We start from the raw sequence: 24,891 nt of genomic DNA on the forward strand, positions 1-24,891 counted from the left end.
TCTGCAGCAACTGTGCAAAGCTGTCATATCAACATGGTTTCCGGCACCTCACGGAATCTATACCATGAAGAATTAAGGCAGATCTGCAGGCAAAAGGGGGTCAAACCTTGAAGTACTAAGGTGTTCCTAATAAAGCGTCTGGAGATTATATACGATGGAACATGAGCAAGCATGCACTCTATCCAGTTTAAACATCCTCCAGTCCCAATGAGGTTATTCCTAATCCTTAGGAAGCCAATCACGGCCGTCACAGATCACTTGTTCTGATACTCGTGGATTTGTTTTAGTTCGTATTTTGATTATGAAGTCATCAAACCACGAGCAGATTATTAACTGCAACAGTAAAATGTGTTAGAATTGTTTATAGTAGCTACATTTCACAAGACATTATGTAACAGTGCTGGAGCCACACAGTAAAACTGGAGAGATATTTTAGGGCTCAGCTGCATCTGTTTAGCCTCATTAACCACAAAATGTATTTCAGGTGACATGGAGAAATGAAACTAACATTAAACTACTGAGATATCAAATCAAATAAGCACTACCCACGTTCAGCAGACTGCACACAAGCACTTGTTTCTCAGAGGCTTTATTGTCTATTTTCATGTGATGTTTTAAAGCAATACTCTCCATAATTTCTCTCATCTAGCACAACACCAAAAAAAAGGAGTTTAACAAGGTCATTGCATGACCAAGATGTGTGCAGAGCTGTCAAAAACTGAACTAGGGATTGACTGCTTGACTGAGATCATTTTAACTGAGTGAGAGCAGAGGAGCAATCTAACATATGAACACATTTACCTGCACTCCCCTTTCTGCTCAAGGAGTTTTGGCTCTCACAGAGTTGATCACATATGTACATTCAGACCACAAACACCCAAAATTTAAAAAAAAAAAGAGAAGTGTAAAGAAAGTCTCTTCCTCAAACTCAGCACTTGCCTCAGTTGTACCCAGAGATTCTCACGTTTTCATCAGACTAAAATGCTCACATTTCCTGTTTACCGCTGACAAAAGGCAAGCATCTCCCTCTGAGCTCATGTTGCTTAGTATTGTGTTTTAATCATCTCCGCAGCATGTTACCTTTTATATAAAACTTATTTTGGTATTTGTCTTTAACTACCTGAAAACATTAGAAAACAATTACAACAAAAACACAAAAATCTCCTTTCTGATGTCCAAAGTAACAATTCCAGCAGACTGCATTAGGAGTCCTGGAGGAAGCCCTGGAATGATCGCTCCTCCTCTTCCTCTTAAAATGGGGATCATGTTGGAAGATGGATTGGCAGCTTGGATGAGGGAGTTGGACCAATTAGAAGGGGAAGGCTGACGAATTGATTTGTGGGATTTTCGGTGTCTGTGGCTGTGATCCTGGCTCAGAACCTGAGGTGAGATTTGTGTTTCACCATGTATCTGTTCACCAAGAAAGAAAAGGGAGCGAGGAAAAGAGTTTATTACAGAAAGTTTCGTTAACTACATATTAAAAACAAATAAAAAAGGTGCATCGAGGTGAAATTAAATTACATTAAGAAATTTAATTAAGTGCATAAAAATTAAGTACCTGTCAAGGGTCTCCCAAAAGCGCAGGAAGACGGGCCGGTCCAGATGGCGTCTGTGGCGGCTCAGCTCCAGGACGGTCACATCCCACTTTTGCACATTGGGATCAGTCGTTGCCTCATCGTATTTTAAATGAAAAGCTCGTACTGGAGGGGAAAATGCATTCATGCAACCGTAAGGATGTTTTTCAGTAATATCTCCTCAACGTCTTCGTTTATTCTACACATTCAACCCTCTGAATCCTTTTCCAACCTCATCTCTAAAATCCTGGAAGACACGGTGGCACCACAGCTCTAGTTAACAATAATTTCTACGAGCCATTTCAACGCGATTTCCGTTCTAGACAGACCACTGACATCCCTCCTGACATCACATGGCACTGTTCTCACCATCCTCATCCTCCTTGACCTCAGTGCTGCTTTGATACCACTTCCCACCCTCTTCTGTTAGAATGACGAGCCAGTGCTGGACTCCAGGACACAGCACGAGAATGGTTTACATCCTTCCTTTCTGACAGGATATAGTTCAAGGCAAGACTGTACGCTCTCTATTAGCCTCGGTCACACATGGGGTCCCTAAAGGATCAGTACTGGACCCCCTGCTATTTATAAATGATCTCTTTCTTCTCAGAAATATAGTTTCATTTTTACGTTGACAACTCCTTTGCCCGTCCTTTCCTCATTACCTGCTCGCAAGCCGTCATGAAGTTATTTTATTGAATGAAAGGACACCCTATCTGATGTCTCTATAGATGGACAATACTCTCTTTGTCACCCACATCAAGTCCACCTAACATCTTCAGGCTACACACAAGTTCTAGTTCATGCCCTTGAACAGCATTCCAATAATCCATGCCTTTGGATTAATGGAATGCTATTCTCTCTGATCTCCACCCAAAACTTCTTAACTGGCTCCAAATTGTACAGAACTCTGCAGAGAGAATAATCACCCACACTTATCATATTACACCTATTCTCACCCAGCTTCACCGTCTCCCCAATACAAGATTCTGCTCCTCACTTTCAAAGCTCTCCATGACCTGGCACCCTCATCTCCTCACACCTCTGCCCGTGCTCCACGCTCTCCTCACTGCTCCTCGCTTCAGACTTTAACACTAGAGGCTTTAGCTGAGACTCATCGTTGGAACTCACTGCCTCTAACTCCGTCAACCAAACTATGACACAGCTTAAAAGCACAGCGCAAAACCTACCTGTTAGTATCAGCATATCACCTATAACCATCAACGCCTTATGTTTTACATTTCTGAATCTCAAACTTAAATCTCTCTTTAATATTGATCTACTTGTTAATTTTATTGTTGTAAGGTAACACTGAGTGCTTTGAAAGGTGTCCACAGATAAATATGTCTACAACAGGCACAGAGTTCACAATTTGCTGATTCTTTGAATGAGTGGAAAACCAAACATCACGACTCCAACCATTTTTTACTGCTATCGTTTCAACACAGTGAAACTAAATAGACTAAATAGTCTATTTAGACTTCACAATATTACTTACTTTTGGCAAAAATGTCGACAGGAGAGCCGTCGGGCAGCAGCCACGGCCAGCCTTTGAACTGCCAGGCAGGACCCTGCACGAACACAGCCACCACTCGATCCCTGAAGGAAGAAACAGGCTTGTCAAAAAAAAAAAAAAACTGGATTAAACATTTCAGGGCTCTAGACTAACTTTTTGCCATGGGCGTACCGGTACGCCTAACTTTAAAAAGTTAGGCGTACCGGCACAAAAGTTAGGCGCACACAAATTTTATAATAATTTCTATAATATAATGTGTTTTTCTGGATACACTGTGCTTTTTCAGCATTCAAAGATTGATGACACCGTGTCAGAGCACTGGCTATGAATTTCAGAAGGATCAGGCCTCATCAGAGAGGTCCCGCCCCTTACTATCTCTCATTGGTTTAGTCCACGATAGGGGCATAATATGTGTCTGTTGTTGGAAGGTTGCAGATTTTTTTTTTTTTTTTTGCTAACCGAACATTTGGTCGCACAGGTGCAACCAAATATTTTTTTTTTTTTAGTCGCACCACTGAAAAATATGGTCGCATTTGCGACCAAATTGGTCACACTCTAGAGCCCTGCATTTAAAGAAGGTGCAATAAGCTGTAAACACATTCACTGAACACTGCAGCAGAGGGCAAGGATCTCAGGTATCATTAATATGACAATATGTGTTTTCCTGATGTTGGATTTACAACCAAGGATGCCCGATGCTGAAATTCTTGATCGGCTGTAGGTCAAGTGGAGTGGTTCGGAAAACTGGTGGACTGATCCTCGGCTCCACATGTCCTTGGGCAGGTTACTGAAAAGTTGCATCCAATGCAGCAACTAGAGTATGATTGTGTGCAGCTTGCAGTAGGAAGCACTGAGTACTCAACTTAAGTAGAAAGGTGCTACACAAGTACCAGTAATGTGCTATATATGCCAATACCAGTGGGTGTTATACATGGGCTTAAGACTTGCTCCAGCAGAAGTGAGGAAGAGGAAACACACACCTCTCCCCCCCATTTCCCTCTGAAATTATTCAACAATCGGCCAGTACTGTGTACCCATTATATGATAACTCAGACTCTGAAACATAATCATCTTGTGGTTTCAACACAGGCTGCATGCATAATAATGAGTCATATTTGCTAAACACTCAAATATCCCCCGTTAACAGCTGAGTCATCTGATGAATGGTCATTTCATGATAAAGGTACAGAGGGGAGTACAGGCTTGTTGTTTCCATAGTGTTCCTGTATGGTGTAAAATGCTAATATAACTGAGAAAATACATATACTGACCAATCCTGGGGAGCCAGTTTGAGCGGCTGATCGATGACGCGGTACGGCACGGTGACACTCAGTGTTGTGCCACCAGGCTGGATCTGGTCTTTGCGCCTCTGTAGCAGAACCTCATTGTCCCGCGGGATGCCCTGCTTCTTCTTCTCTTCTGATGTGATAAACCTGGTACAGGCCAGAGTCTGGAAGTCATTTCACTGCTGCTCCTTAGGGTACAATTTTTACCTTTCTTGCCAACACTGCCCATTTTGCAGAGGTGCCAACATTAAATCCAGTCATTAAACCTCCAAACAGTTGTTGCTCTATGGCAACGACCACAGACAGTCACCGCTGGCACGCCAAGCTCTTTTTCAATCTCTGCCCTAAACTTAGTGTTGAGCAACTTGACAAAAAAAAATCCACTACTGCGTGTCTGAAGAACATCAACCACCAAATAACATCAATGCATGGAAGACAGTGCAGTTGATTCATTATGTGAACACTTTAGAGAAAGAAGAAGGGCACTAATGATTTGTACTTACTTCAGATCCTGCAGGAGATCCTTAGCATTGAGCATTGTGATGAGGGAGGTGGTGGCAGCAGGGATGATGATGATTGGTGTTCGGGATCCTGTGGAGAAAGCCACATTAAAAATGGTTTAAAACTACAGCTCAGTTGGTCAGTACTACTAAAAAACAGTGATTAACTCTGATCAAATGTGATGTACCTTTCTTCTGGTTTGGTGGAGGTCTGGCTTGTGAAACTAGAGAGAAAACAGTTAAAAGAATATATTTTAAATAAATACAAACACGAATGTGGATATTGAGTCCAAAGACAAGAACAACAATCCTCAGTAAAACTGCTTCCTATGCGTCAAGTATTTGTTAAGTCACTTCCTTGACAAGAAATTTTCTTCATAAGCTCTAACAATAGTAAGACTTACAATATCCAACGACTGAACGAACATCACTAAACCTGAACACAGAAAGGGTTTTTTTTTTTTTTTGGAATTTATCCTTAAAAACTGTTTGGAAAAGGGGAGGTACTTCCACATGATAGTTGGAAGAATCTGGTGTCTATCAGTATACCTAATGCTAACTTTAACCAATGAAATAAATGAACCCTTTAGGTCCAAAAGGGGAAAAAGAAAAAAGAAAAGAAAACGGAAACCCGACTTTGCCTCTTAAAGCTTGCATACACGGAGTGTGTCAAATGATAAAAAAAAGAAAAAGTGTTAGACTAAAAATACATGTAGCCGATTCTCCAAGTTCCCCATTTCATCAAACTGTGGTTCAGTTTCATGATGTTTAAGTTGGGACCTTGTTTAAAATCTAAGTAAGAACAGAATTTGGCATCAACCCATATTTCAATTACATCAAGTATTGAATCCTACATCAGACAGCACATGATCTGGTCTGCACTGGTGTTGAAAGAGGAGAGGATGCATTCGGTTTTTAATTTACATTTTATTGTGTCCCAACATTTTTGGAATTGGGGTTGGGGATTTGCAAGAACTCTGCAATGTGTTAAAGTAATAAATATCTACCAACCGGCTGAAGCAGCTGGAGATAAAACTGAAAGCAACACAAATGCATAAATCCCATGTGAAATACCACCATGGAGTGAGCAACTGGAGAACCGTTAGATAGTTTATAAAAGTAGTGGCAAAAATTAAAGAAAGACCACTAAATATATTTAAACGTTTAGTCTTTTGCTAATTGGAGTATAATTAAATAAAGCAGAAAAGACAGTTTTTGTCAGACTTGCAGTCACACTCAAAGACAAAGTTTTAGCTTAAAACCTCTGCTGCAGGTCAAATGGGTCAAACTGGTTCTACTTTTTATTTCTTCCACACATGCAATGGGAAGTTGCTAAGCGTTTGTAGAAGAGTCAAACAAACATGTGATTCTTCTCTACAGACAAAAGGTTATTTTAGCGATGCAGCTTCATTCAGAAATCATGTGAATATTCTTTTCTTTTTTTATTAGTACAGTCATGTGTCTAAATGCCACGCCTGGAAACAGTCGACGTTGTGAATAAAAGAAATACCGTTATTATTACACAACGCTCTGATACAGTCCCTTTAGAAATTGCTGGTAAGAGACCCGAGTGACTGATATATGAAAAGAGCTGATCAACACATACTAACAGGCAGTGTTGGGAGCACTGAAAACTGAAAACAGTCATGATGTGACTACGTCAGGATTTGGGAGGAGGACAAAAAAAATGACAGAATCAATTTAACCCTTGAGAAATGAATGAAAAAGGAACTAGCCCAGGCTCAGCTGGAGCATGTACAGACTATAGGGTGTTTTTAGCGGTTTTCCCTTGCTATATGAAAAATAAGGCACAGAAAAGAATATTGTAGTAGTACAGAGTGCAAGTCTGTCTTTGTTAAAAACATCACTCCAGTACAAACTCTCAAACAGAAACAGTCCTTACACTCTGTGGCACGATGGGCAAAAACTAAAAAAAAGGTTTTTACTCTGTATTTATTCTTTATGCATGATTAAACATGAACATTTAGAATTCAACACTAACCTGGACGAGGTACAGGCTGCAGTGCAGGGGTCTGGGCCTTTCGAGCAGATGCTCCTTCCTAGAAAACAAGCAACACCTCAAGATTAAAAATACAAGGTTATATACAGTCCCATCATACAGTGTCTTCAGAAACTTCTGATGTTAACAAGAAATATAAAAATTGTGCAGCTTCGATTGTTGTGCCCAACAGGCCACTTGAAATAAATTGTTCAAGGTGTTTCATCAGTGAAATAACTGAACAGTGTTGAATATTTAGGCTTAGATAGCCACCCAGCAGGAGCAGCTGCTCTTGAAGCAGCTGGTAGTCATCCTTATCGTGATCTGTTATTTGTTTTCTAAAGTTTTCAGCATTTTAACACAACTACAATCAACCAACAGTTAAATATTAGTGGGCATCAAGTATCAAATATACTCCAACTCCTCTGATCTGCAAGGTAACGTCTAACTGAAGCTCTACAACAAAGTGTGTCATTTACAGATAAATTGCATGTCTGGAGCTCATCTGCTTGAACTGAATGTGGGTTAATGTTAACTAGAAGGCCCCATCTGAGTGCGAGTGCAAGTTCCTTAAACCTCTCAAATGCTAATTACACTGCTGTAGTTTTTCTTAGCACTAGTATTTGTTTGTTCACAAGTTACCCTTGTGAAAGAGAGCTAAACTTGTCAGGGCTAACCTACAAAACAAGACAGATAGCTGCTTTACTGACCTCACAAGGGAAATGTGGGTGTTAGAACAGAAACATAAAAAGTAAAAATAGTAGAGACCGCATTAAACAAAGAAATACACGATAAAAGCCTTATGCAGGAATTTATAGTTATAGCAGTGATTAAAAACAAAAAAGTAAAAATGTAGTTAAAAACAGTAATAGTAAGACTGACATTGCCTGAGAGAAAAGTGAAAATTGCATTAATTTATATGTACATTACATAAAAAAAGCAAATTAAAAAAACAAACAAACAAACAGCTGAATGAAGGTTTAATACAAAGTACATTTGGGATTTTATGCCTGACAGGTGTGTTCACCTGTCACAGCATGAAGAGTTTTAAACACAGCTTTATAGAGAACAGTAGGAATGATTTCCTCAAGGGTTCTTTGTGGCAGTGAGGTTGAATCAGTCTGAGGGAGAAGGAGCTCTGCTGCTTCAGAAATGTGGAGCGGAGCAGGTGTGATGGGTGATAACTGTACATTAAAGCATAGCTTACAATAAATCGATCTATTCTGTAATTCAATCTGCACCACCACTGTACTAAGCTATGGCAAAGGCCTATATGTTTAGATGAAACCAGAAAAAAGAAACATAAAAGTCCAACATGCAAAAGTTAGTGGAGTCAAACTTTCTCACAGGATGAGAAAACTGTGATTATGTTGTAAAATTCAGAAATGGGATTTCTACTGCTGGAACAGTCATAAAAACATAACGGTCACTTACAATTTTAGTTCACGCTTCAGCAACAGTACTTATGCCTTTGTGCTGCTAAGAATCACAGTTGTGGTTTGTCACCTGAAAAGTCACCGTTTTTTTATTTTTCTGTCATTACCAGACACAAATAAAATATGTGTATTGTAACATGGGCAAAGACGCGAAATATTAGATTTAGTGAGCTTAGTGTAAAGATAATTTTAATTAACTATATGCAAGACGTTTGTGTGAGGTGACAGACTGCTGGGGTCTGGGTGGTAATGTCCACTGTTTTTCAGTCAACAACATGTAAGCTGATGTTTGCCACTTTTAAATCAGCGACCCTCTAAGATTTGTGGAAGTGTGTACACAATGACCTCTCTTCCCTTTTCTCACAGCATGCCAATTGAGATAATGGTTTATTCCTCATTCCTCAGAGTGGGTGTGAATACAAATAGGTCAGTAGCCCAACCCCCTCCCCTTTAACAGAGCAGGCAGCAACAGCAGCAAAGACGGCGTGACGTGGTGAGAGAGCGTAATGCCACCGAGCCTAGAGCTGCCTTTCAGAGCGAGCTCACAACTCACAGCTCTTCCTTCCGTTCATCTTCCTCCTCCCCCGTTGCTTTCATTCCTCTAGCTAGAAGGAGCAGTGCGTGAGAGGCAGCTGAATAGGGAGGGGGGATAAGCATAAAAACCGAAATCTGAACGATCTGAGAAACACAGTGGACAGCGGGCATGTGAATCAAAGAGGAAGAACAAGAGGAAACGAGGATAAGCACAGAAAGGGGGAGCAAAGCTGAACGGAGACATGTAGGCTTATTTATCATTCAGATGTGAATCCCATCTCTGCGTGCCTGCTTTGATATACACAACATGACAGCGGGGACAGTAAAAGGACCCAGGGCTGCAGCTTACTGTCAACTACCGTGTCTCCTCTCTCTTCGGCCATGAGCAAAAGAAGCAGCACACCACAGCTAAAATCAAGCCTCTAGGGACAATGCGCCAAGGCAGATTGAGAGACTGCAACACCGGAGCGCTCAAACATGCTCTTGCCAGGCATGCACGCATGAACTAGCAGCACATTTGTGCACGCATGAGGCAAAAAGCTAGGATTACCTGGAAAAATTAATTTCCCTGGACTGACTACAGAAACCTTACCAGCCAAAGAAGAGGACAATTTGACATATGCTGCAGGAAAAAAAAAAAAAAAAAAAAAAGTGAGGACATGGGGCTGTGTGCATTTATGATGTGGCCAAAAGCACCGCAGGAACAGAGACCGAGAGGCCAGTCGCAATGTGTGAAGACTAATTTATCCAGCAGCGATGAATACCACAGAGACAAGTTTTTAGACTAAAAAAGGTGAGTTTATGTTGTGAAGAATTGAAAATACAGACGAACATCGACATAAAAACAGTCATAACAGATGACTGATATAATTCACTCCTCTGGTTGTGGTTTAACTTACAGGATGTAAAGGGTGTGTCTTTCTAAAGGGAGAAAAACTTATTTCTACTGAAGCATGCAACAGTGGAGAGAATTTAAACTCTCTCAAAGTCCTCTCTGTTATGTTAGGCTCCTTTGTTTTGTAATTTTCTTAAAAAAAAGAAAGAAAACTCATCTGCAAAAACTACACCGTCTGTTGACATTCTACAATTAGCCACAACTAGCATTCTAGCATTATTACCGTATTTCCCGGACTACAAAGCGCACCTGAATATTAGCCGCACAAGCTAAAATCAGGGGAAAATCCTGTTTTGTACATACATTAGCCGCACCTGACTAAAAGCCGCAGGTGTTTCAATATTGACTTATCATATGTAAGAGAATATGTCAGGAAAGAGATGGCTGTTTGGAGACACACCCCTTTTATTAATATTTTGAAAAACAAGTTATGGGTACATATTTATGGAACGCCAGGACTGCCATAATGAATTAATTAAATACACCATTAAATAATTAATTAAATGTGGCAATAATTAATTAAAATTGGAATTAATTAATTAAATAAATAGTTATGACACATGTAATTAATTAATTATTGACACATTTAATTAATTATTTATGTATTTCACATTTTAATTAATTATTGACACATTTCATTAATTATTGACACATTTAATTAATTATTTAATGATATATTTATTTATTTCATTTTGGCAGTCATGGCGCCTGGCTCTCATCATGAAATAATTTTATCTGTCAGCCTCACCCATCAAACTCAGGGGGCGGGGTTAACGCTGATCGAGTCAAAACCATTGCTTTGGCCTGGTGGCCATTGTTTCTAGCACACAACAACCGGCATGTGGAAGCTAACAGAACTGAGCTTTGAAAAACCCTGTTTGTGTGTTACCAAATACCGTTTTAATATTTTTTTAGCCGAGAATGTAGTGGTTTAATCTTCATGTGTCTGGTCGGTTTGTCAAGATACAGCCTCTTTGCAAAAGTGTTTCGATGATTTCGGAGATGTCTGCCCAGTCTCACGGCAAAGCGTGGGATAGACCCGCTCGCCTCGCAAGCAATCCCACCGACAAAGCGCAGGCCCCGGTACACAGCTGTAGTAACCCCCGCTGACTTCTTTTACTGAGGTTATATTTATCGGTGTTTTATTTCCTGATGTTCTTATGTGTCCTACGTGTTTCAGTCGCCAATTCTGAATTATAACTAACATTAAAAACATGTTTAAGGAGGAGAGAGAGCAAATAAATCTGTTTAACATCTGATCTTTGGGTTTTTGTTCAGTAATCAGCCTGACCTGTGTATAAACACATAAAAGAGATAACGTTGGTGTTTCTGTCATGTAGTAACTGCTGGCTTTAACTGTACAAAGGTTGTTCGACACTATGAAACACATACAGACTTCATGATGTTCGGCTAATATTTTTATTGTGAATATTAATCATGCTGACCTCACTCTGTACACCACGCAGCGAGGTCAGCATATCCACGATATCCTCAGCTCCATGAGTTAACACAAAGTTTCCCACCTGACTATCTAACTGCCAACTATTCCAGAGACGTGAAAATATACAGCATAAAGAAAAGTGTAAGAGACTCAGCAGCAGATTAGAATAACAGTTATACATTTAATAAATCACCAAATGAATCCAAGAAACGAGCAAACCTGTTCCGACAATTTGAATTTGTATTCCCTCAGCTGCAGACTCGCTGCTGTTTAAATGTTTGAAAAGGAAGATTAGATATAAACAAACGTCAAACATAGACTCAGTCTGCCTTCACATTTGATATGAGGCCAGCACGTATAGTGGCCTCAGCAGGCTATTACTGAAATACACATGCTATATCATAAACTATGATATAAACAGGGAGGTCCTATTAACATGTTTAGTTTTAAAGGACACCGTCATGCCTTTAGTCTCATTCATGAGCAGTATTAGTTTTCTTCTAACATCCAGAAGTCTGCACCATGTGTTTCATAGTTTGTAACAAGCCTTTGACAGGTAAACATAACATGACCGAAAAAGCAAAAAAAAAAAAGAGAGAGAGAGTGTTGACATAAGAAGAGAAAATGCTCTCAATTATGGAGACAGACAAATGGTTCATTTATGTTTGATGTGTGTTTATTCCTCCCTAAATATCGTCGGTGAAGTTTGCCATGCACGTCAGATTTTCCTGCGCATTTTTATACCTCTGCCAACAGACAGAAAAACAATCACATTCTAACAGACAGCTGGTGCTTAGAATACAGTTGAATAACTATTAAAAAACAGATGATATTTAGATGATAGTTCAGTCTAACACATGTGCCAGTGAACCATTAAACGTCTGTGAAACTATGCAGTTATGAAACGTAACTTTAACCTCAGCCAAACCGATTTGCTCAGTTGTAAATAAAACAGCGAAGTAAACGTGACCCGACAGACAGAACCTGAGTGAATGAAGTCCAGCGTTTAACCACTGAGAGCTAAAACTCAGCTGAGGTTTCAAAGCTGTGTGCCGGTGATTGGACATCAGCCGCTGATGAAGCTGTTCGCCTATAAAGTGCTCTGTAAGGAAACAAGCTCCAGCAGCTCTGCGCTCGGGGAAAACACTATATTTACTTATCTTGTGCAGAAAAATGCGCTGACATTGCGTTATATCGAGCACCGGCTGCCCGGTTAAACTGTGACTATCACCAGGTAACGTAGGCGTGTTTCTTGAATTAGCAGCAGGTGTTAAACAGCTGACAGATGAGGAGGAGGATGCATGCAGGTAAACTGAGGGTCTGTTGAGCTGATCGCTGGTTTCGTGAGAAAAATGTCAGCTCGTTCTTTATGTTACAGAAGCACAGAGACACAAGACCAGGCGGAAAGAGACGATCGTTCGGTGAAAATGAGAATCTGCGAATGCAACATGTGGAACACGGAGAGTGGAATATGTAAACAAACCGGTTAACGTAACCCCCTCGGTGCACTCTGCATGCTAACTGTTAGCAGAGCTAGTGAAATCTCTGAAAACATCTGAGCACTTTTGCAAACATGTTCTATGTTGACAACCTGACCAGACATACGTCACGACATTCGCGGCTAAAACACTGTTAAAAGTGTAGCTGGTGACAGAAAAACGGGGTATTTTAAAACTACACCACCACCATTGCTGCTTGTGATTTGATCTGCATTCTGGGATACCTGGCTGCCCCAAGTCTACACAAGCAATCGATTATCTAGGATCGACCTGTTTTGACTTACTTTGCACGGCAACCAATCAAATGTTAGAGAAGCTGCATGGGCAGCGTTAACCCCGCCTCCTGAGTTTGATGGGTGAGGCTGACAGATAAAATTATTTCATGATGAGAGCCAGGCGCCATGACTGCCAAAATGAAATAAATAAATATATCATTAAATAATTAATTAAAGGTGTCAATAATTAATTAATTACATGTGTCATAACTATTTATTTAATTAATTAATTCCAATTTTAATTAATTATTGCCACATTTAATTAATTATTTAATGGTGTATTTAATTAATTCATTATGGCAGTCCTGGCGTTCCATACATATTTGCACATGTGCTGTGCTTCATAAATGAGTAACAAATGTAGTACATAACAGTAACCTACAGCACACCAGAAAAATAGATTCGGACTACCTTTTAGGCTCAGGTGCAGTGACACGGCTTTAACAAGAAGAAAAGTCAGTCATTCACCACCATCTTCCTGCGCACTAAAACCACCAAAGTCCTCTTCTCCAGTGTCGGAAACGAACAGGCTCAGGATGGCTTCGTCATCCACTCTCAGCTTCTTTCCTTCGTTGTCACTTTCAAAACCAAAGATAATCCTCATTGTCATTGTCAGTGTCGGAGTCGAACACCCTCTGAAGGGCCGTGGCGGTGTCCTCCTCTTCATCATGCAGCAGTCCAGCCCTTCGAAATCCGTTGGTGATCGTGGATGTTTGCACACTTTTCCACGCTGTCAGAATCCACTGGTAGAGTTGAGCACAACTTGCTTTTCGCAAGTTTATCGCCGCTCATCATCCACGACTCCCGCTGAACGCGTAGCGCTACTTTGAAGTTTGTTTTTCGCGCTACTTGTACGGCACTATGTTGCCTGGCGGATGGACATGTGACCAACATACCACTCTTGAACCCCGATCCTTCCGCCAGGCAACGTAGTGCCGTACAACAGCGGAACAAACAAAACAAATCGTCTTACGATATGACAAAAATCATGGACAATCCATAGAAAAGCCGCACCTGACTAAAAGCCGCAGGGTTCAAAGCTTGTGCAAAAAGTAGCGGCTTATAGCCCGACAATTACGGTACATGAAAACTAAAACCAAACGAGTGTGGTAGAGGAAGACGTCAAAGCAGGTAATTTGTAGATTTTAATGTCGATATAAAAGCCTACGAACTATATTTAGACTATAGAAATGTACCCTCATTACATTAATATGATATCAAATATGTTTAAAAACAACAGGATGGGCCAATCAAGTTGTGTATTTCTCCAAATCAAGAAATGAAAACGTGCTCACCAGATTGCTGCAAAGTTTTCTTAACTTGGCTGGTATTTACAAGCTTATTTACTGTAAACTGCAGCCTTATCAGAATGAAAACTGTGAGTATAATTTCGTTTTTCACAATGAAAATGTATACTCTTCTTTCCACTGTCTCCTAGGCCATCACTGGGTATCAACAAAGTGATTTATATTACTCATCAACAGGAGCTGAAACCCTGCTGACAACTGGATTGAAGCGTAACAACTGTCAAGACTAGAAGTGTCGACACCATGCAGTGGAAACGACGCCACTGCTGTAAACACACAGCTAAACTTCTGTATCTGCTCTCTCTGCTGGGTGTGCTGTTCTTTCTAGTCCACCAGGTGTGGCTGCCGAGGCTCACTGGTATGCCATGGTGGAGAGGGCATCCTCTGGTGTATGGAGGTGGAGCAGCTCACACCACCAAAGCCAAATGGAACACAAGCACCCGCCATTCACAGTGGAGGTTCGTCATCATTCCTCAACAGACTTTCAAGGCTGACGCCAACATCAGCTCCCGTGAAAATCAGGGAGTTTACCCAACTCAACCAGACCCAAATTTTCAGAACGTTCTGGCAGCAAACACAAGCCAAAGAGACGACGCAGACCTCAGCGCCGTGATAACCCACGGACCGTACCCTTACATCATTAACGAGCCTGATAAATGTGCAGACAACACAGCTGCGCCATTTCTGGTGTTGCTGATTGCCACTGAAGCTCGGCAGGTGGAGGCGAGGAATGCTATACGGCAGACGTGGGGGAACGAGAGTGTTGCTCCAGCTCTGGGATTTATCCGGCTCTTTCTGCTGGGGAAAAAAGATGGAGAACTGGGACTTCTACAACAAAGGATGCTAGAAGCAGAGAGCCGGAGGCATCATGATATCATTCAGCAGGACTTCCTGGATTCTTACAAAAACCTCACCATAAAGACACTGATGGGACTAAACTGGGTTGCAATGCACTGTCCGCACACCAGCTACGTCATGAAGACAGACAGCGACATGTTCGTCAACACAGAGTACCTCATTTTTAAGCTGCTCAGGCCTGAACTGGAGCCCAGGAGGAACTACTTCACAGGAAACAACATGAGAGGCTACGCACCCAACCGAAATAAAAACAGCAAGTGGTACATGCCCCCGGAGCTGTACCCAGGTGACAAGTATCCCACCTTTTGCTCTGGGACTGGTTACGTCTTTTCTGGGGATCTCGCAAGGAAAATCTATCAAGTGTCTTTACGTATCCGCCATCTGCATCTGGAGGACGTGTTTGTGGGAATATGTCTGGCCAGCCTCGGAATCGAACCCACGCCACCACCAAATGAGTTCTTATTCAACCACTGGCGAGTATCTTACTCCAGCTGCAAGTACAGCCATCTGATAACATCACATGGGTTTCATCCCAATGAGCTCCTGAAATACTGGCATCACCTTCAGAGCAACAAGCGAAACGCCTGCATCAACGCATTTAAAGAGAGAGCAGGCAGGACACACTTACACAGAGTGACTGGAGAGAAATCAGCTGAGTGAAAGGACACTGTTACACTCACATGCTCACTGTTAAAAATAAAATAAATAAATAAATAAAAACAAAATAAAAAGAGATTTATATCTCAGCACATCCTCTTTTTTGAACTTCATATCAAGGGACTTTACTTATAATCCAAACCCATTTTATCCACAACACAAAATGTGCATAAATGTTGGAAATGTAAAAATCAAATCAAGTGCTCTAGCCAACTTTGTACAACAGAGATAAGAACTATTTCTACGTCTGAGTCAAACTACTGGAGTTTTATTTTATGAAAGAACACGCTGTGCTTCACTGTACAGAAATAAAGTACTTTTTTGTAATAATCAGAGCTACTGTATGACTTTTAGATTTCTGAAGCAGACAGTGCAAGTAAACATCTCCACATATTAAACTGTCCAAGAAGTTATTTTGAAAAATGGCTGTGACAGGTGACGTGTAAGGATGCGACATCATTACCTACACAGAGGACATGTATCCAGTTATCTGTACTTTGTGCTGAATTTCTTTGAAACAGTAAAATCTATTTAGAAAGAACAGCAGGCATCTGTTTTTCAAATGCTGTTACATACATAAGCACATTTAAAATGTGTTATTTAACTACTTGACAGACTTTATGACTTCCTGTGGAAAACCGTGCTTGTATACATGCGTCACAGGTTGAGGTTTTGGTTAGTAGTTATTGTGCAAAAAGTTATTTCTTACCGTCACTGACTTCAGGGTCATGCCGTGATACGTGCCCATAGTATCGATCTTGAAGCCCTCCGTTTCTAGGACAACAACATGCTATGAGTTGGAGCTCACTGGCTGAACAAAGAGGGTTTTTTTCTTTATAAGTATAATGAAATCTAATACCTGCATATTATGCAACGTGTTCGCCGCTTATAAGCCCAGATGTCCCAGTTTTACACTGGGACTTGAAAGCAGCTTACATTTGTGAATCTGTGTGAAGCTAGCAGCATTAAATTTGCCTTAAAATCTCAAGTGGGCATGTGACGTGGTCTGTGAGTATCAGGTGACTGGTGCTTACGCATTTATGGTTTTGTGAAGGACATGAGAGATGATTATTTTTAGATGTGTGCGCGCACAGAAATGTTGTTGAAAGAGAACATTATCTGATTCGTGAAGCTAAACTTAATAAAGTGTGCATAAATGATCATAAATGATCAGTATTTATTCAAGTTTGGATGAACGCATTTGTAAAATTGTTTCACGTGTGGTCAGATTGCTTGATATTTGTGTGTGTGTGGATTAAAGCACGTGCGTCTGAGTTCTCAAAAGTTACACACATATCATTGTACGCGTTTGTGAATCTTTAGTTTACGCTTGTGAATCATATCGCATGCATTTGTGGCAAATTTCTCTCCATACTCTGACCACATTTGTTTACTGATGCTGGGTTTAAATGTGGAAACTGTGGATCAGTGAACTTATATTAACTCAAACAAACAAGCACTCTTTTGCAAAAGGATTGATACTAAAATGATCAGTAAAGCATTTCTAAAACGCACCTTCTTTTCCCTTGAATCGCTCCTGATCGTATCTGTTATAGGCAGCTGGGACAGGTTGCTTGTTCCTTAGGGACGGGTCCTGGAAAAGATACGAAACAATAAATACCTGTATATACAAACACACCGCTCTTCAGTTTAAACTATAGTGGATTTGCAACTAACTCAAACACCTACAGACTATTTTTGCACACATAACTTTGGACAAATTCATTATAAGATGAATATATGTCAGTTTTAACTTTGATTTATTTATGAGATGCAAACGTAACAGGACTAACAGCTAATCAAATTAAAGGTGTGTGCTTATTCAACCAACAAATCATCAACTGGTTCTTAATCGTCCTTATTACTCCTGTATTTTCAAATTGTAAAGAAATTAATTTACAAAAAAAGTGTGATTAAGATCTAAACCATGTGCAAATAAACACTTAATAAAAAAAGATTAAGGTCCAATAAAAAATAAAAAATAAAAATAACGTAACGTAATTTGTAGGAAGTGGATATTTGTCAGTTTACCGCTTGAGTTGTGTTCTGTGCTGGTCTCTGCTCCGGAGCTCGCCCTTCTTCTCGAGCTTTCACGGACTGAAGGATGGCAAAAATGTTTTTGGAAAAGTTCTGAAAAAGGAACAAAAATAGGTTGAGCAGGAGTCGTTTCCTTTTAAAAACAAAAACGAGACTTCCCTCACAGAAGAGATTCAATTAAAACACATTTAAAATGTACAAGTTATTAACTCATTCACTGCCATTGACGTCTATAGCCGTCAATGGCAGTGAATGAGTCAATGGGTTTAACTCATTCACTGCCAATGGCTGGCAGTGAATGAGTTAATTACTGTGTGCTGTTAAGTTAACAGTCTGTCTACATCTTTAGTTTGGTTTAGAAACGATGAGCGTCATGTGTGCGTATCATGCCCACTAGGGCTGGGCCATATTATACCGTTCACGGTAATACCGGTATAATGTTAGGCAACGATAGGAAAATGAAATATCGCGATAGAATGGGAGTAAAACGCGCATGCGCAGTGCCTTTGTTTTCATACGCACATGGCCGATTGTTGAGTGAAACAGATGAACCAGAATAGTTGGGTTGCGGTCACGTGGTTCTGATGACGTGCGGAGGCAGCGCGATTTTTGAGTGGAGGGCGGAAGTAAACATGGAGGACACTGTGGAGAGTCAGGAGAGCAGCTATTGTGCAACTTTAGACCCCGTTTCTCGGGAGAGATATAAACAGATAGTTAAGAAATATATCGGACGTGATCCGTATTCTTTGAAAATGTCCGAATACACCACAGAAGTAAAGGATTTGCCTACTATCGAGGCTGTGGATATCACCAACTACTTGGTCCTCCAGACTTCTTACTACACTAGGCAGCAAATGAAAGCTTTCAAGAGTCTGGAGGCGTACAATTTTTTTGTCAGCGGGTGGGTCCACAACCTTGGAACAAAACGTATCCGTGATGGATACAGTTTGGTGTTTGCAAGGGTGAGTGTTTGTTCTTATATTGCTTTATCTTAAACACGCTAACAGTTAGCGGTAGCGGCTTTAACGTCAACAAACATGCCACATCCTTAGGACTTCGTTAGAGTGACAGTTGTTTGTTTCAAGGTAAACCATTCTCAGAGGTCTAACGAGACACCTCTGAAGACTTGGGTAATTGCAAAGGAGGATGGAGAAGTGATTGCAGCTCATTGCAATTGTATGGCAGGGTTAGTAGCCTAATTAAGTAGGCTCAAATCCGGGCTCTCAGCCGTCTGTTGCATATCCAAAATCGCCTCTGCACATCGATGCTGTTCTGCCTTAAGCTTCATTCTTTTCTCTCGTTTGAGAACTGATTCCGATCTGGGTTTTCGTTCGTAGCCGAGATTGACCGTCGGAGCCCAGTCCTCCGACTCTTCGTCATCCAAAGCACTTGGGCAGCCTATAGTCCCAATCAAGTCAATATTAGACTACTAACTTAAAAGCACTAAGTAAACGAGAATTTAACGACAACCTAATGCTAATAAGTTCGTTTGCAAACATAACATTACCTCTGACGAAGTGGTCGCTGCAGACACGGGCATTGGCAGACTCTGCTCCTCCCGACTGTAAACGTAAATTTAAAATCCATTTTTTCCTACGTTTTTCGGTTAGAATTTTCCATTTTTCTCCTCTTCGTTGGGCTATTTTTGGTACCCTAAAATACCGTTTATCAGTTTCTCGGGTCGACCTACTGGAGCATCCGTAAACACAACAGGACATAGGCATTTTGCGTACTGTCTGTCTGTGTTTTGCGCTTATCTTTTTCACTTCCGACCGCCAGTCAAATTTCGCGCTTTACGTCGACGTCACGTCTACGTCAAATGAAACCTAGCTATCGGTTTGTAAAAATGGTGCAACTTCCGTGATGTGGAACTGGTTTGGTGTTTGTCCGTCAGATACACAACAAAGCACATTTTTTTGCAGAACATGCAAGCGGCCGTTGTCATTGTCATATTTGTCGACTAAGATGCTCTTAAATCTGGGAGTAATCTGGGTCCTAAACTCCGTATGCTTCAGGTCAAACAACACTGCAGCATCACTTAGAGTTAAAAACTGTCTAAATTCTTTCATCTTTAATAAAACGATCAGCATTGCTGCTTTACCAGGTGTAACTATAAAGTTTAACTTCCAGGCATCCATGAAAACAAAAGTTATTACATTTAACGGAGTTAGAAGTTAGCAGGAAGCTAGCGGAAGTTAGCTCGCTAGTTTCGCTAGTTACCTAAGCATGATATTGCATGTTCTGACCGAGAGATTTCTGAAAAAAATCAAACGTACAGCTCTGCTATCACTTCCAACATAAATGAAGACAGGAAACTAAACAGCAGTGACGTTTGTAGGGTTACTGAAGTTGGGCTAGCTGGTATATAATGATGTGCTACGTGATCGCTAGCGATACAGCTATGTTAGCATAACATAAACAGTGAAGCTGGAGGACGAACACTAACACTTTTCCACTTATAAAAGTTAACGTGAAGGTTCTTCATGGTTAGAGACAAATGCAATCGCATGGCAGGATGCTGTAAACGGACCAAACTTCAGTCAGGAGAACAACTGAGATAATCCATCCACAATACGAGGTTAGTCATTAATATACTGCAACAACATGGGAATAGAGCAGCTGCCAGAGAATTCAACATTAATGAATCAATGGTACAGAAGTGGAGGAAGCAAGAAGAATGAGTTTAATAAAGTTTGATTTATCTGACTGCTTTGTTTCGCTTAATGTGCCTTATAATCCCGTGCACCTTATGGTCCGAAAAATGCATACTGCACACTGCAGTTTAATGTTGCAAAGCACCTATTTTTAACTTCAGTGGATATTATATATGGTTATGCTCAGGATATGTCAGCCCATTTCTACTGGAAATGCCTTTTGGTTAAACTTTCAGCAAGGAATTTGCATTTGCACTGTTACATTTTTATAAAGCTTTAATGTACATAAAAACCAGCTTCTTGTTTAAGTGAAAATAAATGGAAGGTTGTCTTTTTGCACTAGTAATGTTGTGGAGTTGTATTTTGTCTCGCATCAATTATATCGTCGGTTATATCGTTATCGCAAATTTTCAAATATATATCGTGATAAATATTTTTGGCCATATCGCCCTGCTCTAATGCCCACCTCAGTACAGAATTTCCCAGGTTAAGTTTGAACTGTGAGCCAAGAAAACTGAAGTCTTTGCATGTAAACAACAAAAAGAACATTCAAATAGGAGCTCAAATTTCACTAGTTATGGTCCATTCGCTGTTGCATATAAACAACGCAGCAGGTTCATTAAATATGTACAATAATTAAAATCAATATTTTGCATGATTCTGCAATTTCTCTCCTAACAAGCGATCCATCCACAGAACAGATGTTCAGGTGGAATTCCAAGTTTTGCCCTCAGTGTCTACAAAGTGAGACAGCTGCCTTACTTTGAACATTTCATTAAAGAAAAAAAAATTTCAACGGCACAACTGGTGTGAAGGATTAGTTTCATTTAACTGTGAACTCTAAATTCTTGTTCATGAATATTTGGTTTTTGTTTAGATTTTTTATCATTTAATACTCTGGATATCATAAGAAAAATATTAAACATGTGGAATCTGAACAGGCATTCATACTTAACTGAATACTGTGCACTGTTACCTCCCTATCCCTATATCTCTCTCCAGTTAGACATAATGAGACACATTAAATAAATTAGTTTATCGAGCGACTGACAAAACAAATCTATTTAGCTTTAAAAAGGTTAAACTAAGATAAGATCAGATATCTGACAACCTTAAAACAAACAAAACAAAGATGGCTGGACTTTAAATAAGATGGTTTCGTTTTTGATAAGCCAAATTTAAACTGATAGGTGAGCACATCTTTTCAACAATCTGTAGTTATCAGTTAATTCCTAACATTTAAATTCAGCTTCTGCTGCCATCTAGTGGTTCACACTGGTCCATGTACTGGTACACATTTATGGTGCTTTCATGGCTGGGCCATTTGAATGTTTTCTCAACCCAATGCACTGTCTCTTAGGGTTCCGGAGGCTAATGTATAATTTAGACTTCTGTGGGAAATCTATGTCATAACTCACAAGGTAACTAGAAACCCCTTTTTATGTTCCAGGCCATTCAGTTATTTCTGCGTCGACCCAAGTTTTAGACAGACTTCTAGGGAGGTGCACGTCAGGTGATGGCGTAGGGTTAAAAGGGGTTTCTGGTTACATGATATGATACATCTGGCATTATAGTGTCAAGTCAATTACAATTCATTTATACAGCGCTAGTTGACAACACACTTGTCTTAAGGCTCTTGCTTCTGAAGGAAAGTTTCATTAGTTTCAAAGTTTCATCAGAAAACAGTCTGGCATAAAGTGTACACTAACCTTTCCAGTGCTCTGGAGAATGGTTGTCCTAGTCCTCCAGACCCGCTCTCTGCTAACAATATCCCTGGTGACATCCACTTCTGCATCCACAAAGCTTCTCTGCTTCAGTGTTATGTCATCATCGAGATCTGTTTTGATAGTTGAACGCTTCTTTGCCATAATCTTTGCTTTAATGGCTGCAATTTTTTCCACAGACATGGCCTCAGACAGTGATCTGGAAGACAGGGACAAACGTTTTGATAAGCTGAACTATCTGTTAGGAGGAACTGGTAATCAGAATAAGGAAAAGCTCATAACCTGATCATACCTGATCTGTTCGATCTGCACGATGCCTTCTTTATGGCCCTCCAGACGGGCAGCCAGACGCTCCTTGTCCAGACGCACACGTTCCTCATCCTTGAGATTGAAAGCAGTTTTCACATTATTAGCAAATTGCAGGATAAAAAATGATATATCAAAAACCTTTAACTGCCCACACTGCTGAAATTTGTAAAAGTTAAAATACTCACTGTGTCACCTGCATGCATGACACAGTTACCCATTTTATATTCAGTTACACTAAACACTGAAGAATATTTAATGAGCTGCGTTTCCCACTATTTAGTTTACTAAGTTAATTCATTTAAATATTTTCCTAATGGAATTATTTTTAAAAATGAATTATTATCATCATCATGATTAGTAGTGGTAGTATTTTCAGGTGTTGGGAGTGGTCCACATTTATTACAGTAAGAATATGTAAACAAATTCAATGTTAAGTATGTCAGAATAGGAAAACTGTGATTTCTGTGTCCTGTGTGATACCACACAGAAAACAACATGAGCCACATGTGACAGCTGAAGTAACATAATTTACCTCAACTCTTGGTTTTTTGGCTTCAGAGGATGCCTCATCAGCTGCTCTTTTAACTAAAAAACAAAACAAAAAAACAAACAACAATAGCAAAGAAAGAAAAACAAACAAAAAACATTGTATCACTATGCAAAACAAATTCCTTCATCCCACCTTCCTTTATTTCACTTATGCAAAATTGTTTTTGTAAAAATAGGACAGTGTATGTTGCATCACTGGTATCAGCTCTAGCAGTTATAAGTAGTAATTATTCCTGAAATTTACATTTCAGGATTAAGTTATGAAACTAAACTCCACATCATGTTGTTACTTTACCTTGTGTCCGGCTTTGCAGACCTATTTCTATGGGCGCACTTCTGTCGATGCTCGTTGACGTGGCTGCAAATGGACAAAAACAACATTTGAAGCAAATTTTCAGGGAACCAAAACCTGGAAGAAATCATTACAATTTTGGAAAATGCCAAAGGCTGTACTAGATGCCACAAAACACCCCCATCCTCAGCGCCCAAGCGCTACTTACAGCTCTCGCCATTAAGATATGACAGCAAGCCCTTTCGATCAGGTCGTCTGACAACAGGGATGTTCTCTGTCTATAAACAACACACAATCATAAAAGTCAACACTCTTTAAAGTTTACAAGATGCTGCATGTATGACAAAATGTGGGCTGGAATCAGGGGTGTCTCAAACAACACGTTGGTAAGCAATGAAGGATTGATACTGACAGATTCTGGGCTGTTTCATATGAACTCCAGAGCACTTACTGCAGCTCTTCGCACATAGGATGGATGCGGCAGGTGCACATTGTTGAGCAAGAACAAGATAGAGTCCAAGGTATAGTACTCTTTGGGCTGCCCCTCTTTACCAGTACTAAAGATCAAAACAAGCACAAAACATTTTTGAAAAAGCATGCAAGTGTCCAGTTTTACAACTAACAAACTTTAAGTGAATTACTGCGTGAAGCACACTTAAAGTGGTTTGATGTGAACCGCATTAAAGCTTGAATATAAAGCCAAAGTTACTTTATCAACCACTGTCAACAATTCTCCTGCTAGCTAAAGCACTGCTAGTTGCAACTTTAATTTCTGCGTCACATGCACAAAGTTTGGTTTTTGCACGGTGAAGAAAGACGTTTATAGTCATGACTGTAGGGACTAAAAGAGAAAACAAACAAACACACAGGTGTTTCAACTCGACTCTGAATCTCTGTCTCCGTGAAACAACTCGCTCGCTAGCTAGCGTCCATGATTAATTAGCATTACACAACACTACAAGTTTGGCTGAACCCCTCGCGAGGTAAGTTTAAAAGACATACATTGGCTTTCATGGAAGCTAGTAAAATTGGCTCTATAGTCTATGGAAGAGACCTCCCTGATGCACTAACAACAATTAAAAGGGTGCTTTAACTTTTGAGGAAAGTAGCTGGGTTAGCATTTCGTAGCTAGCGAGCCTTCCGTCGTTACTAGCAGCACAAGGCACAGATGAGCATCAGCTGCAGGCCTACTGAAGCACTTTGTAGATGTTATTAGCACTGACATACCCCCAGATTATGTAGTTGGTCTTGACATTCTTCGGCCAGGAGAACTCCCCAAATATAACTTCATCTCCTTTAGCAACAATCTCCTTTTTCTGGATGTTATACTGACGAAGAACACTCAACACATCCGCCATCTTCAGTTGTATGTGTGTAGTGTGTTTGCAAGGCCCCCAGTTATCAACATCGTGCGGCCTCTCTAGATGCCTGATCTGAATGACGCTTTAACTGCAAACTTTACTTTGATCACAGTGATGTATCAGTTCAACAACTCAGGCAGTTATTGGTAAAATGAAAGCGCATTTCCAGAGCAGCAAGTTGTTTATTA

The 24,891-nt window shown here is 40.3% G+C and overlaps 2 protein-coding genes across 2 annotated transcripts; one reads left to right on the plus strand and one right to left on the minus strand.

The window, feature by feature from the left end:
• Positions 1–573: 573 nt before the first annotated feature.
• Positions 574–24,774, minus strand: cdc73 (cell division cycle 73, Paf1/RNA polymerase II complex component, homolog (S. cerevisiae)). The gene is made up of 17 exons (XM_086272788.1): positions 24,570–24,774; positions 23,794–23,899; positions 23,551–23,620; positions 23,346–23,408; positions 23,034–23,086; positions 22,485–22,573; positions 22,178–22,391; positions 17,809–17,907; positions 17,293–17,371; positions 16,487–16,551; positions 6,879–6,936; positions 5,065–5,100; positions 4,880–4,967; positions 4,362–4,523; positions 3,073–3,173; positions 1,559–1,700; positions 574–1,410 (listed from the first exon to the last, which is right to left on the minus strand). Exons 1-17 carry the CDS (start codon positions 24,698–24,700, stop codon positions 1,374–1,376), a joined length of 1,593 nt encoding a protein of 530 aa, XP_086128914.1. The 5' UTR covers positions 24,701–24,774; the 3' UTR covers positions 574–1,373.
• Positions 8,809–17,959, plus strand: LOC147308763 (beta-1,3-galactosyltransferase 2-like). The gene is made up of 2 exons (XM_086272792.1): positions 8,809–9,638; positions 14,394–17,959. The coding sequence occupies exon 2, from the start codon at positions 14,506–14,508 to the stop codon at positions 15,778–15,780; it is 1,275 nt and encodes a 424-aa protein (XP_086128918.1). The 5' UTR covers positions 8,809–9,638; positions 14,394–14,505; the 3' UTR covers positions 15,781–17,959.
• Positions 24,775–24,891: the final 117 nt, after the last annotated feature.

This window comes from Aulonocara sp. 'chitande type north' Nkhata Bay, linkage group LG18 (genome assembly GCF_057382095.1).
Source record: "Aulonocara sp. 'chitande type north' Nkhata Bay isolate Kocher_YH1m ecotype deep benthic linkage group LG18, A_spYH_male_GT1.1, whole genome shotgun sequence".
NCBI classification, from domain to species: domain Eukaryota; kingdom Metazoa; phylum Chordata; class Actinopteri; order Cichliformes; family Cichlidae; genus Aulonocara; species Aulonocara sp. 'chitande type north' Nkhata Bay.

Coding starts and splice junctions, on each gene's coding strand:
- LOC147308763 (XM_086272792.1), top strand. CDS start 14,506: ATGCAGTGGAAACGACGCCACTGCTGTAAACACACAGCTAAACTTCTG.
- cdc73 (XM_086272788.1), bottom strand. CDS start 24,700: ATGGCGGATGTGTTGAGTGTTCTTCGTCAGTATAACATCCAGAAAAAG. Junction 17,908..22,177: donor TTCTCCAGAGCACTGGAAAG/GTTAGTGTACAC, acceptor TTCCTTTTTCAG/AACTTTTCCAAAAACATTTT. Junction 3,174..4,361: donor AAACTGGCTCCCCAGGATTG/GTCAGTATATGT, acceptor TTCTTCCTTCAG/GGATCGAGTGGTGGCTGTGT.